The 21,331-nt window shown below is 38.1% G+C and overlaps 2 protein-coding genes across 3 annotated transcripts; both read left to right on the forward strand.

The window, feature by feature from the left end:
• Positions 1-2,030: 2,030 nt before the first annotated feature.
• On the forward strand, positions 2,031-7,303 carry LOC144646658 (uncharacterized). Of its 2 annotated transcripts, none has more exons than XM_078506325.1 (4): positions 2,031-2,160; positions 4,340-4,558; positions 4,676-5,147; positions 5,744-7,303. In XM_078506325.1, exons 1-4 carry the CDS (start codon positions 2,053-2,055, stop codon positions 6,118-6,120), a joined length of 1,176 nt encoding a protein of 391 aa, XP_078362451.1. In that variant the 5' UTR covers positions 2,031-2,052; the 3' UTR covers positions 6,121-7,303. The 2 variants fall into 2 exon arrangements, with proteins under 2 accessions (XP_078362451.1, XP_078362452.1); XM_078506326.1 differs by lacking the exon at positions 2,031-2,160 and adding an exon at positions 4,121-4,256.
• Positions 7,304-8,529: 1,226 nt separating this feature from the next.
• On the forward strand, positions 8,530-18,526 carry LOC144646659 (ornithine decarboxylase-like). Its single transcript, XM_078506327.1, has 15 exons — positions 8,530-8,689; positions 8,806-8,944; positions 11,494-11,616; positions 11,725-11,821; positions 12,096-12,172; positions 12,284-12,369; positions 13,020-13,106; positions 13,198-13,243; positions 13,519-13,607; positions 13,803-13,884; positions 15,368-15,451; positions 15,768-15,974; positions 17,024-17,206; positions 17,519-17,637; positions 17,801-18,526. Exons 3-15 carry the CDS (start codon positions 11,515-11,517, stop codon positions 17,928-17,930), a joined length of 1,389 nt encoding a protein of 462 aa, XP_078362453.1. The 5' UTR covers positions 8,530-8,689; positions 8,806-8,944; positions 11,494-11,514; the 3' UTR covers positions 17,931-18,526.
• Positions 18,527-21,331: the final 2,805 nt, after the last annotated feature.

Below are 21,331 nucleotides of genomic sequence, written 5' to 3' on the forward strand. Positions count from 1 at the left end.
TTAATTAGTTAACTTATCTTGGTACTACCGTTAATAATTAGGTTATTGCGTTAGTTACACGAGCTCGACTAAGAAATGCTCAGAACAAAAGAAAGAAGCAGATTTGAAAAAATAAGGTTGCTGAAATGACGCACACGGCTTGATATTATTTAAAGTCATGAACAATTAAAAAGAAAGTCAATCTAGTGTTGTTTGTGATCCATTCCCGTAGAATACACGGCGAATATCTAATAACAGAGGACTTGTGCGATAACCGGAAAATAGAACGAGCACTGTGAATTATAAGTGTCAAGTCAGCTCGCTCTGTCGTCATAGTTACAACATGTTACTTAGCAACGTAATCGCTCATGAACCGTGGGTTCATACTGACCACAACTACTAATCAGTGTTTGAATCGGACAGTAGTCGCCTATTGAGTCGCCTATGAGTTTGTTTACCATACCTTTGATCCAGAACGCTGGATCAGCGGTAGTTCAATATTTGGTCCATGTGGTTGTGTAAGCCCTCACGAAATGGGGTCTTTTGACCTTTTGAATGGCTTTTCTTATTGCATTTTTTTGTTCACTTACCAACGGAGAAGATACTTTCAAAGTAGGCATCTAACTGATATGAGCCCGTATTCACGAAATCCTTTTCAAGATATATTTATTTCTCAGCGAGTTTGTATTTATCCCATTTTGCTATTCCTCAAAAGACTCAAAACAGTAAAATCGTTTACAACAGATTTTCAGATTTCAGATTTTATTATTTAACCTGACTATTTACAAAAAAAAAACTTCTAATTATCTGCCCGGGCTTTCTGTTGCCGTGATTTTCACCAATGTATTCCCTTTTTCTTAGAAAAGGTTAGGGTTGAAAAATCTATACTCTTTTTAATAACTCTCTCTTCAATCCCGCTAGTCCGGATCCTTATCGAGAACCACGTTTCCCCCAACGAGCCTCGACCACTTAATTACAGTTTAACAGTAAACAAGTCTTTTTCTTCTTACTGTGCCACTCTGCGCCGGACTGAGGTCCAACCGGCAAAAAAGGGGAGGAGGTGGGCATTGGACTTGCCCTTTTACTAAGGGCCTTATGTCTGGGAGCTGGGAAAGTCGTAGACTGCCCCAAGTCGCTCGTTTTTTTTGATCAGTACTAAATAAATCGCTTGAAATAAGCGAGAAGACCACTTGATAAATCACCTTGTAATCGCGCGGGATTTATTTTGTAAACGCGCGCGCGACACTACGACGAATGGCCGGAACGAGCGCGCTCGTTCCGCAACGATCCTCCGCCATGTCTCTGCCGCGCGCGCCCTCCGTTCCCGTATCCAGCGGTCCCTAACGAGCGACTTGAAACAAGTCTAGGAAAGATTTCAAGGAAAGTCGACGATAGGTCATTTTTCCATTGGACTCTGGAACTCCGACCGACACCAGCTGGGCCCGGTTGCTTCAAGTATAATTTAGTTACCTACCAGGATAATTACCAATTACGATAAGTTATAAGAAATTTTTTGATTTGCGTGCGCTATATGATTGGTCAGTTCGAGTTCGTTAAAGTTCTATAACAGATCGAGTTATTATAAATGCACGCGACTAACGTCACGGTGTCATTTCTTAAACTTGCTCCTCGTGCATTGTTGAGTTATATGCACTTTAGAATTTTTAAGAACACTTGAAAAGTGTGGGAATCATTCGGCTGCGCCTCTATGCACTTCTCTCGTGCTTACATCACCCAAGAATGTGGCCGGGCACGTTTTTTACATTTCTTTTGCAATAGCTATTTGTTATTGTTTGGGTGTTTAACTGATTACTTTGACTAATCTCAAACTGTTGTACAAGTGCCTGTTTCATTTCAGAAATTATTATTAACAATGTTTATAATCGGATTATCACTGTGGTTGTGCAAGCTGATTGGTCTTCATTTCCATACGTGTTTTGATGACGGTTTTTAGACGTCTCATACACCCCCGCGCCACCCCCCACGACCTTATATATTGAACTGCAAGCTAAGCATAAGACAGTTCAGGAGGCAAGTCTCTTCCTGTTGGAAGATATTGCGTAAAGCGAAGATATGAAACGAAATCAGAGCACGAGGGTTCGAAGAAATCGCAAGATAACAACTTCTGATCTGCACCCTCTGATTCCAACTTCTGTCCTGCAGGAAAGTTCTTATTCCAAGGTGAGTTTTTGTTGCTAACACATCAGCCGTTAACTGTTTTTAATTACGGGTAAAAATTGGATGATAACTGAAGCGGAAGTACTAGTATTTCGATGTTTTGTGCACAGAGTAAAATTTTTTTCAACACTTCTTCCGAATTTACTGTCCTAAAAAGACGTAACGTTATACATTAGATAATTTAAGATACATCAGTTTAAAATTTGTCAAGTTCTGGGGTTGATGCTGACAAAGCAAAATATAACAAAAGATTTTTTGAGGTGATCTTTAAGTACACAAACAAATTTATGAAAACACGAAGGTTTTGCTTGACTCTCGTTTAACGAAACTTCCAAGAGCAATCTTATGCCCGTTTCTTCCCGTTAAAAATAGTTAAATTTGAATTTGCAAGAAAAACGTGACCATTCTTCTTCAAAATTCGTGATTAACTACTGGTACTGCGCGTGAACACGCACAAGCAGTCAAAACTTGACAAAGACGTTATTGACAAAAATTAACATAGCAAAATAATTTAGAATTTGTTGGGACTCGTCGAATAAGCAGTCGAAACATAGCAAATAGGACAAGACGTTGGTTCAGTAATTTTATCGACTTCACTGGCGTATTTTTTTTTCTTTAGCCATTTAAAGTTTGGTCGAGCTATACGCACATGAATTATTAAATGAACGGTTGTGTTTCACGATAATAGCTTTATAATGAATTATATAGCCGTCACGAGCGTGCGTTATCCGGCGTAATTTTCGCTTTTAGAAAATTCTTTATACATTAAACTAAGCAGGAGTAATAGAGAAAAGACAAATTACACGTACAATGAACGAGTTTTCGCTTTAAAACATTTCTCTGGCCAAGCCGACGTGACCCTCTCAACCATACGCCTTTTCCTCCATTCTGCCCGTCCCTGACCTAATGCACGTTACAGGGACTCCTCGGACTGATCAATAGTAAATTTCTCTTTACAATAATAAAAACCGCCAACACACTGACTGTCAGAGAGAGAGGTTATGAGAATAAGAGAATTTATTGACTAGGGAATAATGTTTTGATGTTCTGTCGAAAGTTAAGAATTGCTTATTAGAGAAATGTATTGCAATGGTTTTGAGGAGAAATACCGTCAATGAAGATCGAGCCCTCTGAAAACAAGGTGAAAATCCTCTTCGGAGAAGTTTACTGAAAAAAAAAAATGGTTAACTTAAATTAGTAAATTACCAAGAAATTGTTTTGAAAGAAGAAACTGAAAAGCGAAAAAATTAATATTTTCTGATATTTTCAGGAAAATGGATATCGAAACGTGACTGCGGCAAAAATAAAAAGAACTTTCGTTTGATATTTTTTTTTTCACTTCCGTTTTATTCATTTCACTTTCGAGTGGTATTTACTCGCCGTTAGTATGTGTTGGGGTGAGTTTGCTCATTTTCCCGCAAATTGGAGATGATCTAAGCGTAGGGTTTGGTCAAAATCGATGAGCAACGCCTGTGTGTAGGCGAGGCGAGGCGAAACGGGCGAGGCGAGAGGCAATGTGTTGTCACATCTGTGATCGAACTGATTCCGCTCTGCAAAAGAAATTTAAAACGATAAAAAATTTAAAACGATAAAAATTCAGAAAATAACGCGGTCATGAAAACGCTCCGTCGCTTGTTGATGTCTGTGTGCGTGACCTCGCTCAAAAGAGAATTGTCTTTCGGTTTGTTATTGTCACGAATCAGTTACACCTGATTTCCCCCTATCACGTGGCGGCTATTTTGGCCTTGGCTCGCCTTGGCCGGAAAGTAAACAAACCTTGTTCGTTTCGCGGGACAAAGTTCGTTTTCGGCCTGTGACTACACGTGAAAACAGTTTGATTCACGCGCCGTTCACATGAAAATGGCGTTCTGATTGGTTCATTTTACCGGAAGTGTGCTATGATTGGTCCAACCCCCTTCAACGCCCTCTGTACATGCATGATCTTCATTGCTGACCTAAGTTCAATCAACACAAAACGATAACAAAACTGCGTTCGCTTTCCAGTAGTTTCAGAGTTTTTACACGAAATATACGGAGTCATGTACGCTCTTCCTATGTCTCCTCCTTCAACGCCTTCGTCGTCGTCTAAAGAGATGGAAGTAAGTGAGATCGGCGACGAAATGTTTAACACGGAAGGTTTTTCATTGACTAATTTTTTTACGCTCTTTTGTGTTTACATCAGGAGGACTCTGTTCTATCGGACAGTGAAGGTTGTCAAAGCGAAACGACTGAAAATGTCGACTTGGATGCTGTGCAGTCGCTTCTCGCGATGAGTCAATGGTCACCCCCTTACCTAGACAGAAATACTCCAAGCCCCGACTCTGGTGTTTCTTCTATAAGCAGAAATTCGTCGAGCGCTTCACTGAGTAGCACAACTTCCGTCGAGGACGAACCAGAAAAGGTGAGAAGCTTAACAGAGACGAAGTTCACCCCAACATTAGCTAAGTTAACGATTTCTTCGTTTTGTACTTGCCTTTCAATTTAGTTTACTAATCGGATCCTTCTGTCTTTCATTTAGATTGAAAACGGAATTCAAACTTCAGCCGAGTTAGCAGTTCCTCGTGGCAACTCTGGACTTTGTACAACAACTGCTGGAAGTGTTCCTTTGGGAGCGATTTCCACAACAGCGGCCCCATCAACTACAGTGTCTGGATTGCCTTTAAAAGTCTTTCCAGGAGGAGTAAATGTGAATCAAGTTTTACTGGCAAACAGTGGAGGAAATTTACCAGCCGGCGCTGTAGTTGTACTTTGCCCTGTAGCCACAAACGGAACTCCGGCTGGAGTCGGCAATATTTCACAGTTACAGCAGAGAAATTTTATTGTTACTCAGGCAGGACTTCTTCCTCAACTTCAAGGCCAGAATCAACAGGAAAGCGAAAGTGGAAAGAGCCAGACCAATCGCCGAAGAAATCATATTTGTTCCTTTGAAAACTGTGGAAAAACTTACTTCAAAAGTTCCCATTTAAAAGCTCACATGAGAACACATACAGGTATTTACAAAAAAAAATATTTTTCTCGCGGGAATAAAATTTATTGTAGGGTTTTTCTGTTTAATGGATAAGTTTTTTGTAAAATCTCTGTCTAAGTAGGTAAATTTTCACGGTGGTCTCTTTCCTGATATCGCGGGAATTTTTCTTCTATTTACGTTGCATGACAAGCCCAGTACACTCCTCTTGTTGTGCCTGTCATACACCCACACAGAGAAATCACGTGAAACGAAGCGCGTGATGCAATGTTATGAAACGAACAGCGAAGGCGGGAAACCGATCGCGCGTGTAAAATAAGTTTAAAAACATACTATTTTCGTTTTTGAATTATCGTGACGGTATATAAAAGGAATTATTCAACATTTTCGTTTGAAAATAATGCTTTGTTTCTTATTTTTCGACTCCAGTTCAGTGTTGAGTTATGTAATATAAGGCTTAGTTTGGTGTTGAATTTCAACTGTAGAATTTCATAGTTTGGATTGTTGAAATTTTTTGTTGTTTGCACCTATTGTAGGCCCTGAACTCCCACGAAATCAAGAATTTGTGTTTGTTTATCAGTAGATTAATCTTTGATACCTTTTTATTTTTTGCCATTTTAGGAGAGAAACCATTTCCGTGCACTTGGGAAAACTGTGACAGGCGTTTTGCAAGATCTGATGAGCTGGCTAGGCATAGACGAACTCACACTGGAGAAAAGCGGTTTGCTTGCCCTCTCTGTGGAAGGCGGTTTATGAGGTCAGATCATTTGACCAAACACGCAAGAAGACATATGACGGCCAAAAAAGTTCCAGGCTGGCAACTTGAAATGAACAAACTTAACCAGGTTGCTACAACGATGCAACCAGCATCTTTAAGTGTCTCAAGTGGCAGTGTCATAAACACACAGCCTATTCAGATCACTAGCAACTCTTTGCCAAGTATGGTGTTAACACCATCAAGTATGAGCCCAACCAGTACCCTGTCAGTGAATTCTTAGTAACTTGATGCTAAAGGAAGAGTGGAGCAGTCAAAAGCTGGATGCCAGCTCAAGGAAACAGACAAAGATGATACATGAGACACATTGGCAGGTCAAGCTCGAAATATCACGACTACCACGCTAGTGAATGAACTGTGTCATATCAGTATGGTGGACAATGTTAGTTCAATATTAATACAGCTTGCGTCAGTAAAGGGACTCGGTCACAGTGCAAAAAAACATCAATATTGTTTTCCCTTTTTATCTAAACAAAGATGACAAAGTTTTACTTCCAACCTGATTTCCTGCCGATCACAATTATATTACCGCGACTAGTAACTGTTAGTCTTGAGTATTTTTCAAAGTCCATACTGGCCTATGGCTTCTAAGTATTTTGTATTATTTTTTTTCTTGTTTGAAGCCATCATTTTTATTTTAATTGCCATTTTGTATGACAGGATCTTAAAAAAACTGTGAACTGGTCCCTTTGCTTGAAAAGAGCCCTGAAAAAGAATATTTGTTCACAGGCAAGATGAGTGTTGTGACAATTTCCAAACAAGAGTTAACTTATTCATTGTAAATACAAAATTATGTCAATTTATTGAGTTGTGCTGTTTTCAGTTTTCTGCACAGTCTGTCCATATTTGCTAATAAAAAGATAAGAAAGATTGAGACAAGTACAATAAGTATAAGATAAGCTAATTAACGATTGATCTTTCCTCTATGCTTTAAACATTCAAAAAAATAAAATTGTACAATTTCTATGACCAAAATATAGGTGCTACACTTTGTATTTTCCTGTAAAGTAGCACTTCAGGTAGTTTCATATGTGTAGCTATCTATTATCAAAAAAGTTTTGTTTTTTACTATTTATTTTGTTTATATTAGTCAAAGGAGAAATTGCAGAAGCTGGTTTACCTGAATAAAAAAATAGAGATAGTAAAGAAATATAAATTTGTATAGTGCTAATCCGAGACATGCTGAGTCATTTTACTAATGCATGTTGCACACGCTCATCTGCCCTGAATCGTCATTTTGAATGTTGACACATTTCATACATGTAAATTATTAACAACCCGCTGCAGTAAGAAAATTCATTGACTATTAAATGCATTGCCATGTAAATATATGATAAATAATTTATACTTTTTTAACACATCGTCGTGCCAGGCAATGTTGTAAATAAAATGCTATATTAAAAGAAGCCTTGTGTTCAACTTGACAGTAATGATTACTCTTGTCTAATGAATTCTTTGCATCGCACACGCGAACCGTTCGCCGCAGGCAACGTCTGAGTGGACTAGTTTTTTCTTTTACACCCACACGCCCCCTCATTTGTAACCTTTTGTGGATAATAAGTGTACACGACTGGATGTTTTAATATTACAAACGTACCTTTTAGGGACTTTTTTTACATGCATTTTCAAACAATGAGAAGTGACGTTGATTCCATCTGCCCGTACGGATTATCGCCGCAAGCACTCGCAAAACCGGACTCCTGAGTAACGCTGGTATGGGGGTAGCTGAACTCTCCACGAACACTTCGAAATAATACTAATTAGCAAGCGGACACTTGAAACGTCGGGAAGCAAATACTCATAGTTCATTCAGCGAACGTCAGACACGTCGAAAAGGTCTCAAATACAACGCGTGTAAAAATATACTGGAGCTTGATAAGGAAAACCCTTAGCTCCAATCCTCTAAATTTGAGGAGTTGTTTAAGATTTAGACAGACAGTTTTGTCCTTTTATGACCGTAATCATATTATCGACAACATGAGCCATATTCGGAGACGATTTATGGCCCCTGATCCCTTGACAAAAAAGTCTTAAAGCCGTGCAACTTTTATTTGTCTCTATCATGTACAAGTTACAATACTCAGGGGTCTGTCAATGCCGTTTTATTTAGTTCAACTGTGTCAAATAAAATTACTTTACAAAGAAGAACAGACAAAAAGGGTAATTCACAAAAAACAGTCCCGCGTTCTTTTTGTAAGGAGGGAGAGAAAAAATCAAAGGATCAGTAGACTCGGGTTGGACTTTCCAACCAAGCCAATCTTGAAAGCAAACACTGACTTTCTACAAAGGTAAATACTAGTGTTTAAGGCCCGGCATCAGGGCTTGAAACTAACTTTTTAACTCAGTGGTTTACTGGCTAGTGACATGTCAGATTTTACTAACCAAAAGTAATTTTTCACTAGTCAGGTGTATTGATTTCTATCAAGAACAGTTGACTTTTCCGAGTTTTTCACTAGCCAAATGGCTAGTAGGAATGCTAAACCTGGTAGCCAAAACCTAACGAGGAAACATGATTCCAATGTATTTTTTTTTTCTGATTTCCCTTTCATACTTTCATTTCAATTTTCCCATTTGCTTCGCGCGCGCTTACGCAATCAGGTGAAAAACAAACCAGCCAATCAGGATGAAGCTCTCACATGGTCACTCGAGCGCCCAGAAAGCTTTAGGTCGAGTGTGTTCATGTCGGAACGTTCGTTCGTCCACAGTTTATTTTGTGAGATTTTAAAGGTAAAACAGTCACCATTCCGCGTTTAAAAGAGGGAAGAGTTGTCTGCTGCGACCCTGGGGTGAAGGTGAGTTGTTTTTGCCTAAGACGAGTTGAATTTTCGCAGTTCAGATGCCAGACATTGAAAGCCACGTTGCCTGAAACAATGGCGGATCAATTATAACTATCTTTAACGTATTTTAGGGCGGCCACACCGCGAAGATCTACTCCAACTGCCCAGAGGCTGACTTCCTGAAGAAAGAAAAGTTCGAGTTCACCTTCAACGTGGATTCCGACCCAAGCTAGCGTTTGCTAAGGGTGTATTTTGGTTGATAAAAGTCGTGTAAGTATGAATGAAACCTACCGTATCCAAGTTTATACCAGTGAAGTTACATGTGCTTCGTATTAAAATACGATTGACGAACCTGGTTAAAATCCTGGTAAAGATGTTAAATTGGGGGCGTATGGCCTTCGGTTGACTCTGCAAGTATGCATTTCTTCATATAGAGGCAAATCCTGACTCGAGGTAGACATTCTGTAGCACAAGCACTAGACGTGTAAATTAATTTTGTAATGCTTCAAAGCAAACAAAGTACACAGCAGAACTATGCCAGTCGATTAAGCTCGATTGCCCTCTTTATTCTAGTATTAGTAGTCTGTGGAGTGAACATGTTAATTTACATGTCTTTCTGGAACTGTACAGATTGTATGTTTATGCATTTGTATGTTTCCATACCCACATACTCCCCAACAGGATTGCATTGTTGGATAGAACTTTAGCTTTGTGCCTCGCATAAACGAAAAGAAACACCTTCAGGAATCCCATTGCTAAGGCCTTATTGCATTAGACAATATTTTGTTGTTATATTTATTTCATTCGATTTCTTTAACGACCCCATCATGTACAAATATGTTTTATATTGTACTTCAACACAGAAAAGGGAAATAATGCTATTGTCTTATAATCAGTATTTTAAAATTGTGAATAACATGCACTATAAAAGAAAATGTTCATAGAGTTGCTGCTGCTGCAAAAAATCAAATTAATACTTAGAATTTTTTAATTCTCCTGGTATAATCCTAACCTGTCCTGGGATTATATCTTACAGCATAAGTGATATGTTAATTTAATGGTTAACCTATATGAACTGGTACAATATGGGGGGTTTTATGTTTTATTTATAATTCGTTCTTTGATGTCTTCAACCTGTTCTAGGACAGATAGTGCAGGTAATAGAAGATTTCCAAGATAATGTTAATTGCAGACCCTTCGAATGTTAAAATCTTAGAATCATTTTATACTTCATGCAGTGAGAATTATGATCAACATTCATTTTGGTAGGATTTACGTCAATGTATTATTAGACAATAAAGGAGGCATGATAAAACAATACAAGTACAGTAGGAGAAGTGCTAATTGCATTAAGACTGACACTTCACACATGAAATATGTATTCATGACTCTGCCATGTATGGCTAGATTCAGCAAGCAAATCAATCTTGTCTTGAATAGGTCTATATATTATGGTATGTTTTTCCAAGCCAATGTTTTGTTTTGATGTTGTAAATGTGGCCCTGCCTAGATATAGTTCAGGAATATAACAGATGATAGCGTTACAGGATAAGTAAAAGAAATACTGTCGGTTGCATAAGCGTGAACATGTGCTGCCGAAACAAAATCTAATTGGATATTAAACGTGGCATGTTTGGTCATCAAAATTTGAACTTTGGCGGACAGTAAAGGCACATTTCGGGCCAAAAGTTCAACACATTTCGGTTTTGAAATGCTTGAAAGATTGTATATAGAGACTCCTTCAGAAAAATTTATCCTGATCTGTGTCGATATGCATTTGCAGGTTCACTTACGTCACTTCTAGTGTAGGTTTAGCAAGTAATCAGTGTTAATGGTGAGCATTTTGAGAGCGAAAGTTCACATTACAGTCTGCCAAACTTCAAATGTTTGACAACCAATCATGCCACGTTTAATACCCAATTAGATCATGTTTTGGTGGCACGTGTTCATGCTTAGATGTAAGCGACAGTACAAAACATCTGAGCAGAATTTTTCTTCTACCGGTAGTGCATAGTGTCAATACATTGTCAAGGCATCAGCTGATATGAATAACAAAAATAATCTGCTTGGTGTTGCTATGATGTTACTCCCATCTTAAGTAGACTACACTGGCTTCCTGTTCGGTACTGGGTGACATTTAAGATACTGCTACTGGTGTACAAGGCCCTTCATGCGAAAGCTCCGCCTTACATCTCTGGCCTTTTGAAGGCCAAGCCTGTTGGTTGGTACAACCTGCGTTCCGATGGCCATGATATGCTAGTTATCCCTAAGACAATGCTGAAATCTTTTGGGGATAGAGCCTTTGCCAAGGCAGGCCTCTCCCTGTGGAATGAGCTTCCTGTTGACATTCGCAAAGCGTCATCAGTGGAGACTTTTAAAAGTCAATTGAAGACTTTCCTTTTTAAGAAAGAATTTCGCGTTTAAGCGTTTTAACTTTTTAATCACACTGTTTCTAGTTTGATTTGTATGTAGGTTCATTCTAATTTTTATATTTTTATATTATTTTTACATATTAAAAACAGCGCTTTAGAATATTTATAGTTTTAGCGCTATATAAATGTATAAATTATTATTATTATTATTATGTTTGGCTATGAAGAAGAATGTAAATTTTGGTCAGAAAGTCCTGAAATTATAAGTAGAGGCAAGCTGCAACCATTTTGATTAGTATTTTGTATCAAGTGTGATAAACGTAAGAATATTTCAACTGTTTTAAAAATAAAAGTAATGAATAAATTTCCCCAAAAGTTAACTGCCAAATTATTACAGTATTTGCAAAAGAACTTGCTCAATTTAAGGTTCAATTGCCTTTTTTGCAGCCTTCCTTTTAATCATTCAAGATGAAGTGTGCTCTTGGAGAAGGTGTCTCTCTTGACATTTTGAAGGATGACTTGTCCTGTGTGGACATAATTGAACAAAAACTTAGCACCATAGGAAGAGAGGTTTGTTCACATTGGATTTCTACATGGTGTTGAGATATATCAACACTATGTAGCATACTGGGACAAGTTAAGTAGTAATTACAATATATATTTTTCATTTATCTCCAGGACTCTGATGATGCCTTCTACATTGTAGACTTGGCTGATGTTCTTCTTAAACACAAGAAGTGGGTTTCTCTGCTACCTAGGGTAGAACCCTTTTATGGTAAGTTTTAACCAAAAACCTATAAAGTTATTTTTTCTGTTGTTAAGGAATTCTGCCCCCAAGGGTAACCTTCTGGTGTTATATTTGATCCTCAGTAAAACCTTTGGCCAACTTGAACAACCAGACATTGCTAATTTTTTGCAAGAAAAGCTTAAGCATGGAATGCATAGCAGAACTATTCACGATTGAAAACATGTGACACTCTACTCTTGAACTTCCTGTATTTAGCTACAAAATGAGTTGGTTACTAAGATGTCTTTGTTTCGTTTTGCAGCAATGAAGTGTAACACTGATCCAGTAATCCTAAAGATGCTAACAGGATTAGGAATTGGATTTGATTGTGCAAGCAAGGTACAAGACATTTTATGTAACCTGCTCAGACTGTTAGAGTGCATCTTAACCATAGTTTTCTCGCCGAGACAGCTGGTTGTACAGAGTCAACACTTTAAATTTATTTTTCAGACTGAAATGCAGACAATGTTGGGCATGGGTGTATCACCTGCAAAGATTGTATATGCCAATCCCTGCAAACAAGCCTCCCATATAAGGTTAGTAAAGAAGCTCGAAACAAGTACAAAGATTCTTTCATTGAGATTAATCACATCTTCAGTATTATTACACTACAAATTCTGTGAAACCTCAAGTTCAAATATATGGTCAGCTCTCTTGGAACACTGTCAATGGGAGACTGTGTATTTTAAACTTTGTTTATTATATACAAGATTGTGACTTGATAAGTGAGAATAGCATTCCTGACTGATTGATGGAAAAAACTTAAAACATTTTTTCCCTTTGAAAATGAATTTTTCAACAATGACACGAGCATGGGACAAAGAAAAATTCTGAGTCCCCGATGGGAATCAAACCCATGGCCTCCCAGATACCGGTTGGGCGCTCTAACCAACCGAGCTACGAGAGACTCATTGTGAGCTGGGTCATTTACTAGGTTGATATGTGACACGCGTTCTGCATACTGCTATGATCAGCAATGTCAAAATCATCAAGTGTGTTGTAAATAATAAAGATGGTAAATTTTAAGCTCGGTGATAAATAACAAAAATGAATTTTTTAACAATGACACAAGCATGGGACAAAGAAAAATTCTGAGTCCCCAAACTACAACAACTACCCCTTTCTCTTTAATTTTATGCATATATAATATCACAGACCATAACAAAGTGAATTATTGTTATTTTAGGTTCTCTGCAAAACATGGAATTTCTTTGATGACTTTTGACAATGAGATGGAACTGCACAAGATCAAAGAACTGTACCCTTCTGCTAGGTATTTATGATGGAAATGTAATTAACCAAGTTTTGGCTTTATGATATAAAGTTTGTCAAGGCAATAAAAACACTTTGTTGAATGTTTCTAGGTTGCTTCTTCGCATTCGAACTGATGATTCCAAGTCACTCTGCCAGGTTTGTACTTTTGTGATTGTTGTAGTTGCAATCAGTGCACAATAACTGTGAGAGATTTTTTTTTGTCAAGTTTCATGTTCGAACTCCGACAATTGTCAACTCTGCCTGTCTCACTTGTATTTTGATTGGCCGGTTAAAACAGAAATCATCAGAATGTTCATTGTTGTCAAGAGAATGTCAAAAGCCCTTGCACATGTCATCTACCAACTGGCTTGGTAAATATATTGTGATCTTAACGTACAAGGTGTAGTAATAACTTTTTTCATTTCGAACAGCTTGGAATCAAGTATGGAGCACCCCTGAAACAATGCCGTCACCTCCTGAAGGTCGCCCATGATCTGAAGTTGAATGTGATTGGAGTGAGGTAAAATTTGGATTTCCATTTTTTGATTTGATTGTGTTGATGCTGGCTATGATGATAACAACTTGCCCTCTCTTAGTGTGTTACCCATGTAATGATGAGTGTGTTATATGTACTCCCTGAGCCAGCTTGTCCATTTTAGATATAGTGCTTCTTCTAAGTACATAAATTGGAATAAAGTTGTTCTCTTCTGCTTAGTTTTCATGTTGGCAGTGGATGCTATGATGCAAGTGCATTTGGAACTGCTGTCTCAGCTGCTCGTAGTGTGTTTGACCTTGGGGTAAGTGAAGTTTTATTGCTTGTGATAGCTATTTATCAAATAAATGGAAGGTGACACCAATTTATTATGGCTCCTCTTGTGGGTTTGCCATGGCAAAGGAAGTTATTTGTAAGATTTTACATAATGCTCCAATGAAAAGAGAAATGCAGGGATCCATATTCGCAGTCGTCCGGTCGTCCGAGACGACTAAAACATCGTATGGACGACCAAATGATTACATAAACTCGTCCGCTGGACGACTTAAGTTTGACTTAATGAAAAAAAAAAAAACAATTATTAAGTTTTCTTATGAGTTACTTGCGTTCTGACCACTTGTCATCCATTCATAACTTTTCGAAAACAGAACATAATTTGCAACTTTCTGTCGCGATAAAATCATAATTTTGGCCGCCATCTTGGCTGATGCGGTATTTTCCATCAATGAAATCATTGCAGGCTCAATTTTCAAGCTCTCAACCGCTGATATTTTGTACTGCAGCTGCATCCGCGAAAACACGAGGCGATCGCATCAGCTGATGTTTTGATCAAAATTTGCCGTTATCTTGGTCTGGCGCCGCCAGCAAAGAAAAAAAAGCAATGTTAACACTTCAGAAAAACAAACCAAATATGAATAAGAAGAGCAAAAGCGTTCTTTTCTTCCGTGGTTGCAGTCGAAGAGGCCCTGGCTTTCATTTGTGCCCGCATCATACGCTTCCGCAACATCGCAAGCCGCTTGGGGGCGTGATGTTTTGTGAAATTTGTAAACCGGCAGCCAAGGTAGACAAGTAAAAAGTCTCATTAACAAATACTTGTGAATCAAACTTTATTAAAACAGATTCGTTGTCTTGAAGATTTCATGTATACACAGTGTTACATACATGTGATAATAACAAAAAAGTCAACTTTTCATTTACTTGTTGTACGGTCGCCATTCTTCACTTTTCAACGGGCAAGTAAAATTTTGCCAGGGCAAGTATGTCATCTTGCATACTTGCCCGGCTGACGACTTGGAGAAAAAACGAATATGGATCCCTGGAAATGTTGCTTTCATGCTACCAAGGCCAAGGAAATAATGCAATTTGCTTTTACCTCACGAACGCATAGCTGCTACTAATGCAGAGGTACCTTGCCTGAGCATATGTTGAAGATGAAGTATTCAACATGACACGAGCATGGGGCAAAGAAAAATTCTGAGTCCCCGACGGGAATCGAACCCATGGCCTCCTAGATACCGGTTGGGCACTCTAACCAACTGAACTACGAGAGACTCGTTTTGAGCTGGGCCATTTTACTAGGTTGATAAGTGACAAGCGATTTACAAGATTTTCATTGATTGTGTTGATGCTGGCTATGATGATAACAACTTGCCCTCTCTTAGCGTGTTACTCATGTGATGATGAGCGTGTTGTATGTACTCCCTGAGCCAGTTTGTCCAATTTTAATATAATGCTTCTTCTACTTGTACATTTTTCAAGATATTTATATTCCCACCTTTACAATTCAGGCTCAAATAGGATATAACTTTACCATGTTGGACATTGGTGGTGGTTTTCCTGGAGCACCTGATGCTGCAATTACATTCGAAGAGGTGAGTTGAAAAATTCAAATAACCTAGTGAGAACTTTTATTGAACTGTTATAACCAATGCAGTGTTCATGTTGGTATTAACTGCTGAATGCACTTCAGTAATACTTCAATGTGCATCATATACAGACGGTGGTGTCAATGACGTATTGTTATGTGGGTTTATCAATGTGGACCTCACCAAATTGTCAGAAATCGTTTTCCATTTATTTGTTGGATTGAGTAGCAGATTGTATATGCTGTGATGTTTCTGGAAAACAAACAAAAAATTCATTAAAAAAAATATATATTACAAGTAATGTTCTGGTTTACATTTCCAGGTGTGTGCAATTCTGAACCCATTGCTAGAGGAGCACTTTCCAGTTAGCTCAGGTGTCCGCATCATAGCAGAACCAGGACGCTACTATTCTGCCTCTGCCTTTACTCTTGTTGTAAATGTTGTTGCTCGCCGCACTGTGAAAGGGAGTCAGCTGAAACAAAATGACAAGTCTGCTGAAGCTGCTGGATGTAAGGACTCTGATGAACTGGTGAGTAGCATGTGGAATATCCACCCTATCCATGAAACTGTTTTCAACACTTGTTGTTATATATAATAACAGTAAATACATATACCGTAAAAACCCGCAGATAAGCCGCACCTTTTTTCCAAAAATTTTCGCTCGAAATCGGGGGTGCGGCTTATTTGCGGGAACATTCGGAAAATGTGCCGTAAATTTTCATAAACTGACACTAATTTATGGAAAATTATGTAAATTAATATAACATAAAACTACAAGAGAGTACTGGTCATTACTTTTGCAAGTTTGACAGCTCCTATACTGTTTGCAATGTCGACAATGGCCTATAACTTTAACAGTAAAATTGATACTTTACGAGCGAGAAAATACCACGAGTAAGATGGCCTATTGTTCCTTTCTCATTTTGCACTTTGATGGAAAATTTGTCGAACTGATTACGAAACTCTCTTTATGCAACAAGTTTATCTCCAATAGATGGCTCCCAAATCTCTTGAATTTGTCGATATGATAGCCACGAAACCCGAACGCCTCCATCGCCATCTTGTTTTGTCTTTACGTTCTCGCCCTAGTCCCATATTTCGCGTACGATAAAATGCCTGGTTACTAAGCTACGAACGTTCGGCAAACGCAAGTTCTTGTTGTTGTCACAAAAATCTATGGAAAAACTGTGTTGAATGAAGAAATACCTGTCAACAAATGCCAGAAAAAGATCACCCATAATATGTCAAAGTTGGATTTCATTATATTAAAGAGCTCAAATTCTGGGTAAGACTGAAGTATTTTCTGTTTCAATGTTCACTGAGTTTACGTTCGATGAAGAAGACTTTCTAAAGACTCAACTTTGGATTTTTGACTCGACTTTGGATTTTCTTTGATTTACTTTCAAAAAACTTTTTTCCAACATATGAGTTGTTAAACTCAGGGTGCGGCTTATCTGCGGGTGCGGCTTATCCGCGGGTGTTTACGGTATGTAGCTAATGTAAAAAGTTGTCAATAGTAGGAAGGAAGTAGTCACATAGCTGCATGCTTTGATTTATACTCTATTTGTATTTTGCCAGGGGTACATGTATTATGTCAACGATGGAGTGTATGGTTCCTTTAACTGCCTGGTGTTTGACCATGCAACTGTCAATCCAGAAGTTTGTGGTACTGATAAGAAAGCAGAGAAATTTCCATCAAGCATCTGGGGTCCAACATGTGATTCCCTTGACTGTATCACCAAGAATGTATTGTTACCCAAGGTAATAATTTTCGTGATTTTCAGGTTCAATATTTATATTTTAACAGATTTCCCTGTAGTTTACATACTGACACAACTATATAGTTCTTTCAGATTTATCGACTTACTAGACACTGTTTTGATCATACCACCTTCAAAAAATAAAGTTGTCTTGTCATGTCTAAGGCTTTAAGTGCTAAATAACGATGGTGTATATTATCGATCACCTTGAGTATACATAAAATAGAATGGATTCAAATAATAGATCAGATTTCCTTGCATGTGCTGTTAAATGTTTAAAAGTTTTTTATTTTGCTTTTGTTTTCACAATCAGGTTGATGTTGGGGAGTGGTTGTACTTTAGAAACATGGGAGCCTACACTTGTTCGGCAGCCTCTACTTTTAATGGATTCAATAAACCACTGAAGTACTACACTATTGCTCACAGCTGCTGGTAAGACGAAGATCTTTTCGCTTTTGTGGCAATTTAGCAGTCCGACAAGGCAATGATTTCATTTGTTTGCCTGTCAGTGTATGTGATATCACAGGAGAAAATTTGGTGCTGGCAATTCCAAGGAATATTCGTAGTTAAATGCTGTGCTTCTGACTCTCTCTAGGCCCATGTTAAAGAAAGTATTGGAGAAGATTGGTTTGGATGTGCACTTGCCTTGTCATGTCTCATTGGACCACAAGACTTCCTTCAATACCAGCCCTGAGTGCATGGAAATTCTTACTTCTGCTCCTTGATCAGAAAATGAGTGCTTGTTTATCAGGATGTTCCCATTGTCACTTGGTTTATAGTCTTGCTGCACCTTTAGTATAATGAAAATTAGGTTTTTATTATAATTATTGTCAAAATGCTCAGTAAAAGAGAGATAAAAAATTATTTGAAATTACTTGACCACAAGTGTTGATATTATTGAGAAAAACTTTATGGGCTGTCCATGGTTTTGAGGTTGTCACTGAGATGTTTCAAGGCCTATAACTTATTTTAAGACATGATTTTGTCCAAGAGTTTCATAAAAATAAACATGTATCATTATAAAAGTTGTCAACATATGCAACATATGGGTGTGAATAGTTTATTTGTCATATGTATTAGAAATTGAGTATGCGGTTATCCTTAATCAACAATGTGAAAGAAGCAAAGTTTATATCAGTCAATTAACTTATTTTTTTTTAAGAAAATTGTTTTGTGCAACAGCTATTCTTTTTACAATGTTGCAATTTAATTTTAAGTGTTATTGCTTCTTGATGTGCCTTGTTGAAGGCTCAACTGCTCGTTATAAACCGTTATAAGAAACTATATATTGTGCACATGAGTGATTAAAGTTGCATTTGGATGTGCTGTTTCTTCTCGTTGCTAACCCCTTTAGAGTAATAATAATAATAATAATAAAGACTTTATTTAAAATGAGGGTAACACTAAATAGCAAAGCTAACAAACCTGTGGCCCTCCCTAAAAATTACACTAGAATATTATAAAAACACTATATACATTGAAAATTGAATACGAATATGCATAATAGTAAACGATATATGAAGCTAAAGAGTTAAAACTATACAATAAAATGATGTAAAAGCTGCTGCTCCGAAAACACCCGATCTCTGAGAGATTCTTTAAAGGGCTTCGGCTGTTCGATTCGCCTTTTTGAGATAGGGAGAGCATTCCAAAGGCGGGTGGCAGAAACAGAAAAAGTGCGCCCGCCTTCTGTCTCTCTTCTGAATTTCAGGCAGCGCAAGTTAAAATAAGCGTAGCGAGTGCTTCTTCTGTTTGCTTGGCTATTTAACACAAGTTGGTCGCTTAAAAAGGTAGGGACGTTTCGCGATTTTTACATTAATGGACCTTGACTTGTATATAGTGAAATTTTATTAGAGCGGTTTTCATATGAGTGTCAGGAGTAATTTGTATTTACGGCAGTTTTGTATTTCTACGCTTAGATTGGTTTAAAAAACTCGCCCCACTTTCTTACCAATCGTGAGCAAAACCAAAACCAATCCTGACTCACTTGTGTACGTTTTCCCGCTCGTCACGCCGGTTACATGCGTTGGCTTTGTTTTGATTAGTTCACTGGATTGCCCTTGTCTTTTGTGATTGGCCAGTGTGATTACTTTGGTTTTGGTTTTACAACACTCAATTTAAAACCTCTATTGTGTACAGAAGTAAAGATATTAGTAAAGATATTTCACCCCTTTACATCGTTATCTTGTGTAATTCTTTTTAAAACCGGAACAAGGACAAGTCAGCATTAAATCCAGTGAAGACACAGTAATGAAACGAGTAATCAAAGTGTTTGGTGTCCAGATCTGTATCGTGTTTCAATGTGCACATGTACCATTGCTTTACGTTGCAGCCTAGCCGTTTTGACTTTAAACAAAGCATTTCTCACAGAGAAAAAGTGACGGAAATGAAAATACCTGTTTTTGTTTCAACTAAAACTATATTCTTTTCAAAATCTCGGCCTCGGGTTTATTCTTAAATATTCTAAAAAATTCGCAAATTTCAGCCTCGATATTCTTATAAACTAGATTCTTATAAATAAAAAGAGTATCAATTCCAAGGCGAGTTGAATCTGGTTTTGGCTTTTAGACATTGTGAAATGAATAGGCTTCGAATAAAACCTCAAATTATCTTTTTCAAAATCTCCCAACGCAATAAATCGTTTGAAGCGTCGTTGTTTGTTGTTGTCATCCGACATGTTTTCATGCTGATGGGCTGTCATCATCACCCAATCACCACGCAGAGATTCGTTCATCTTGCGTCATATTGACCAATCACCTTATGTCAGGCATTTATCACACCTCCCGATACTTACTGTGCGGCTTTCAGCTGTCGGCTTTTACAACCCCCGATACTATTTGCGGGCCTATTTTGGTCAAATCGAGATTTTTCCTGTATACGTTTACCGTAGAATTAAGCCCTGGGCTTATACAACTTCGTAAGGGGTTTTGGGCGGGCTTAGGGACGGACCATTATTTTCTTGGGAGGGGGGGATGAAAAATCTCCCTCTGCAAACTTTACTTTTTTTGTAGTTTACGCACCTCTGCAAACATTTTTTTTCGAAATTCTTACTATTTTTTGTTATTACATATCGTGTTTGCAAACAATTAATTTTGTCTTTCCAGGCCCTGCAAACAATTTTTTTCAATATTTTTCATCCCCCACCCCCCTCCAAAAAAATAATGGTCCGTCCCTTATAAGCGGAGGGGCTTATATCCGGGAGGGCCTTTAAGCGGAATGAGAAAACGTTTCGAAAAGAGCTACGGGCGTGTTGATCGAAACACGTTTTTAGTTAAAACGCATAATAAAGCAACATTTAGCCCTGTTCAGGACTGTCATCCGGCAGAGCTAGAGGGGGGCTTATATCCGGGGGGGGGGGGGCTTATAATCTGATGTATTTTTTTGTTTCCAGGTAGATGGGCCTATAAGCGGGAGGGCTTAAGGGGGGGGGGGGGGGGGGGGGGGGGCTTCTCGGGTTTTGGCCTCTGGGCCAAAACAACTACCCACAAAAAAGAAAGAAAAGAAACAAGCATGAAACGCCCTCCATGCTGCCGTGGGGCATGAAGACATTGCATGGATTTTTTTTTTTAAATTCATGACTAAAGTGTGAAGGATGACGGAAGAGAAATGTAAAAGCCATGTAGGGGTCGTAGTTATAATTGAGCACGTGCCGACAACTTATGAGTTTTTTTAGTTTTCGTAAAAACCGCTAAATTTAATAGTCGCTTAATCCTACTCAGAAAAAATTAGGGCTTTCCACAAGTTGCTCGGCAACTTTTTGGCAACTTTTTAAGTTTCGAGAAACTTTTTCCCCTTCGAGCAACCTTTTTTCCTCTCGAGCAACTTGTTGCATTTTGAGCAATTTCCAGACCGAAGATCTCCGAAAAGTATCCGAGTGTTGTTCAAAGGCCATACGAACGTTTCCGAAGATTTACGAAGTTTGACGAAGATTTTCGAGAAACGTCTGAAGACGTTTCAACCTTTGGCTCATTCTGCATTTAAACATTACAAAAACTCCTCAGCAAACATGACGTCATCATGTTACAAATTTTCCCCTTGATATGTTATTTAGATACTTTTGCTGTAAAATTGCATAAAACTGCTCAGAAATCTAACCCTCAAAGGGAAATTAGCATACATTTAAAGA

Source organism: Oculina patagonica, chromosome 3 (assembly GCF_052425735.1).
Source record: "Oculina patagonica isolate OP01 chromosome 3, crgOcupat, whole genome shotgun sequence".
Classification (NCBI taxonomy): domain Eukaryota; kingdom Metazoa; phylum Cnidaria; class Anthozoa; order Scleractinia; family Oculinidae; genus Oculina; species Oculina patagonica.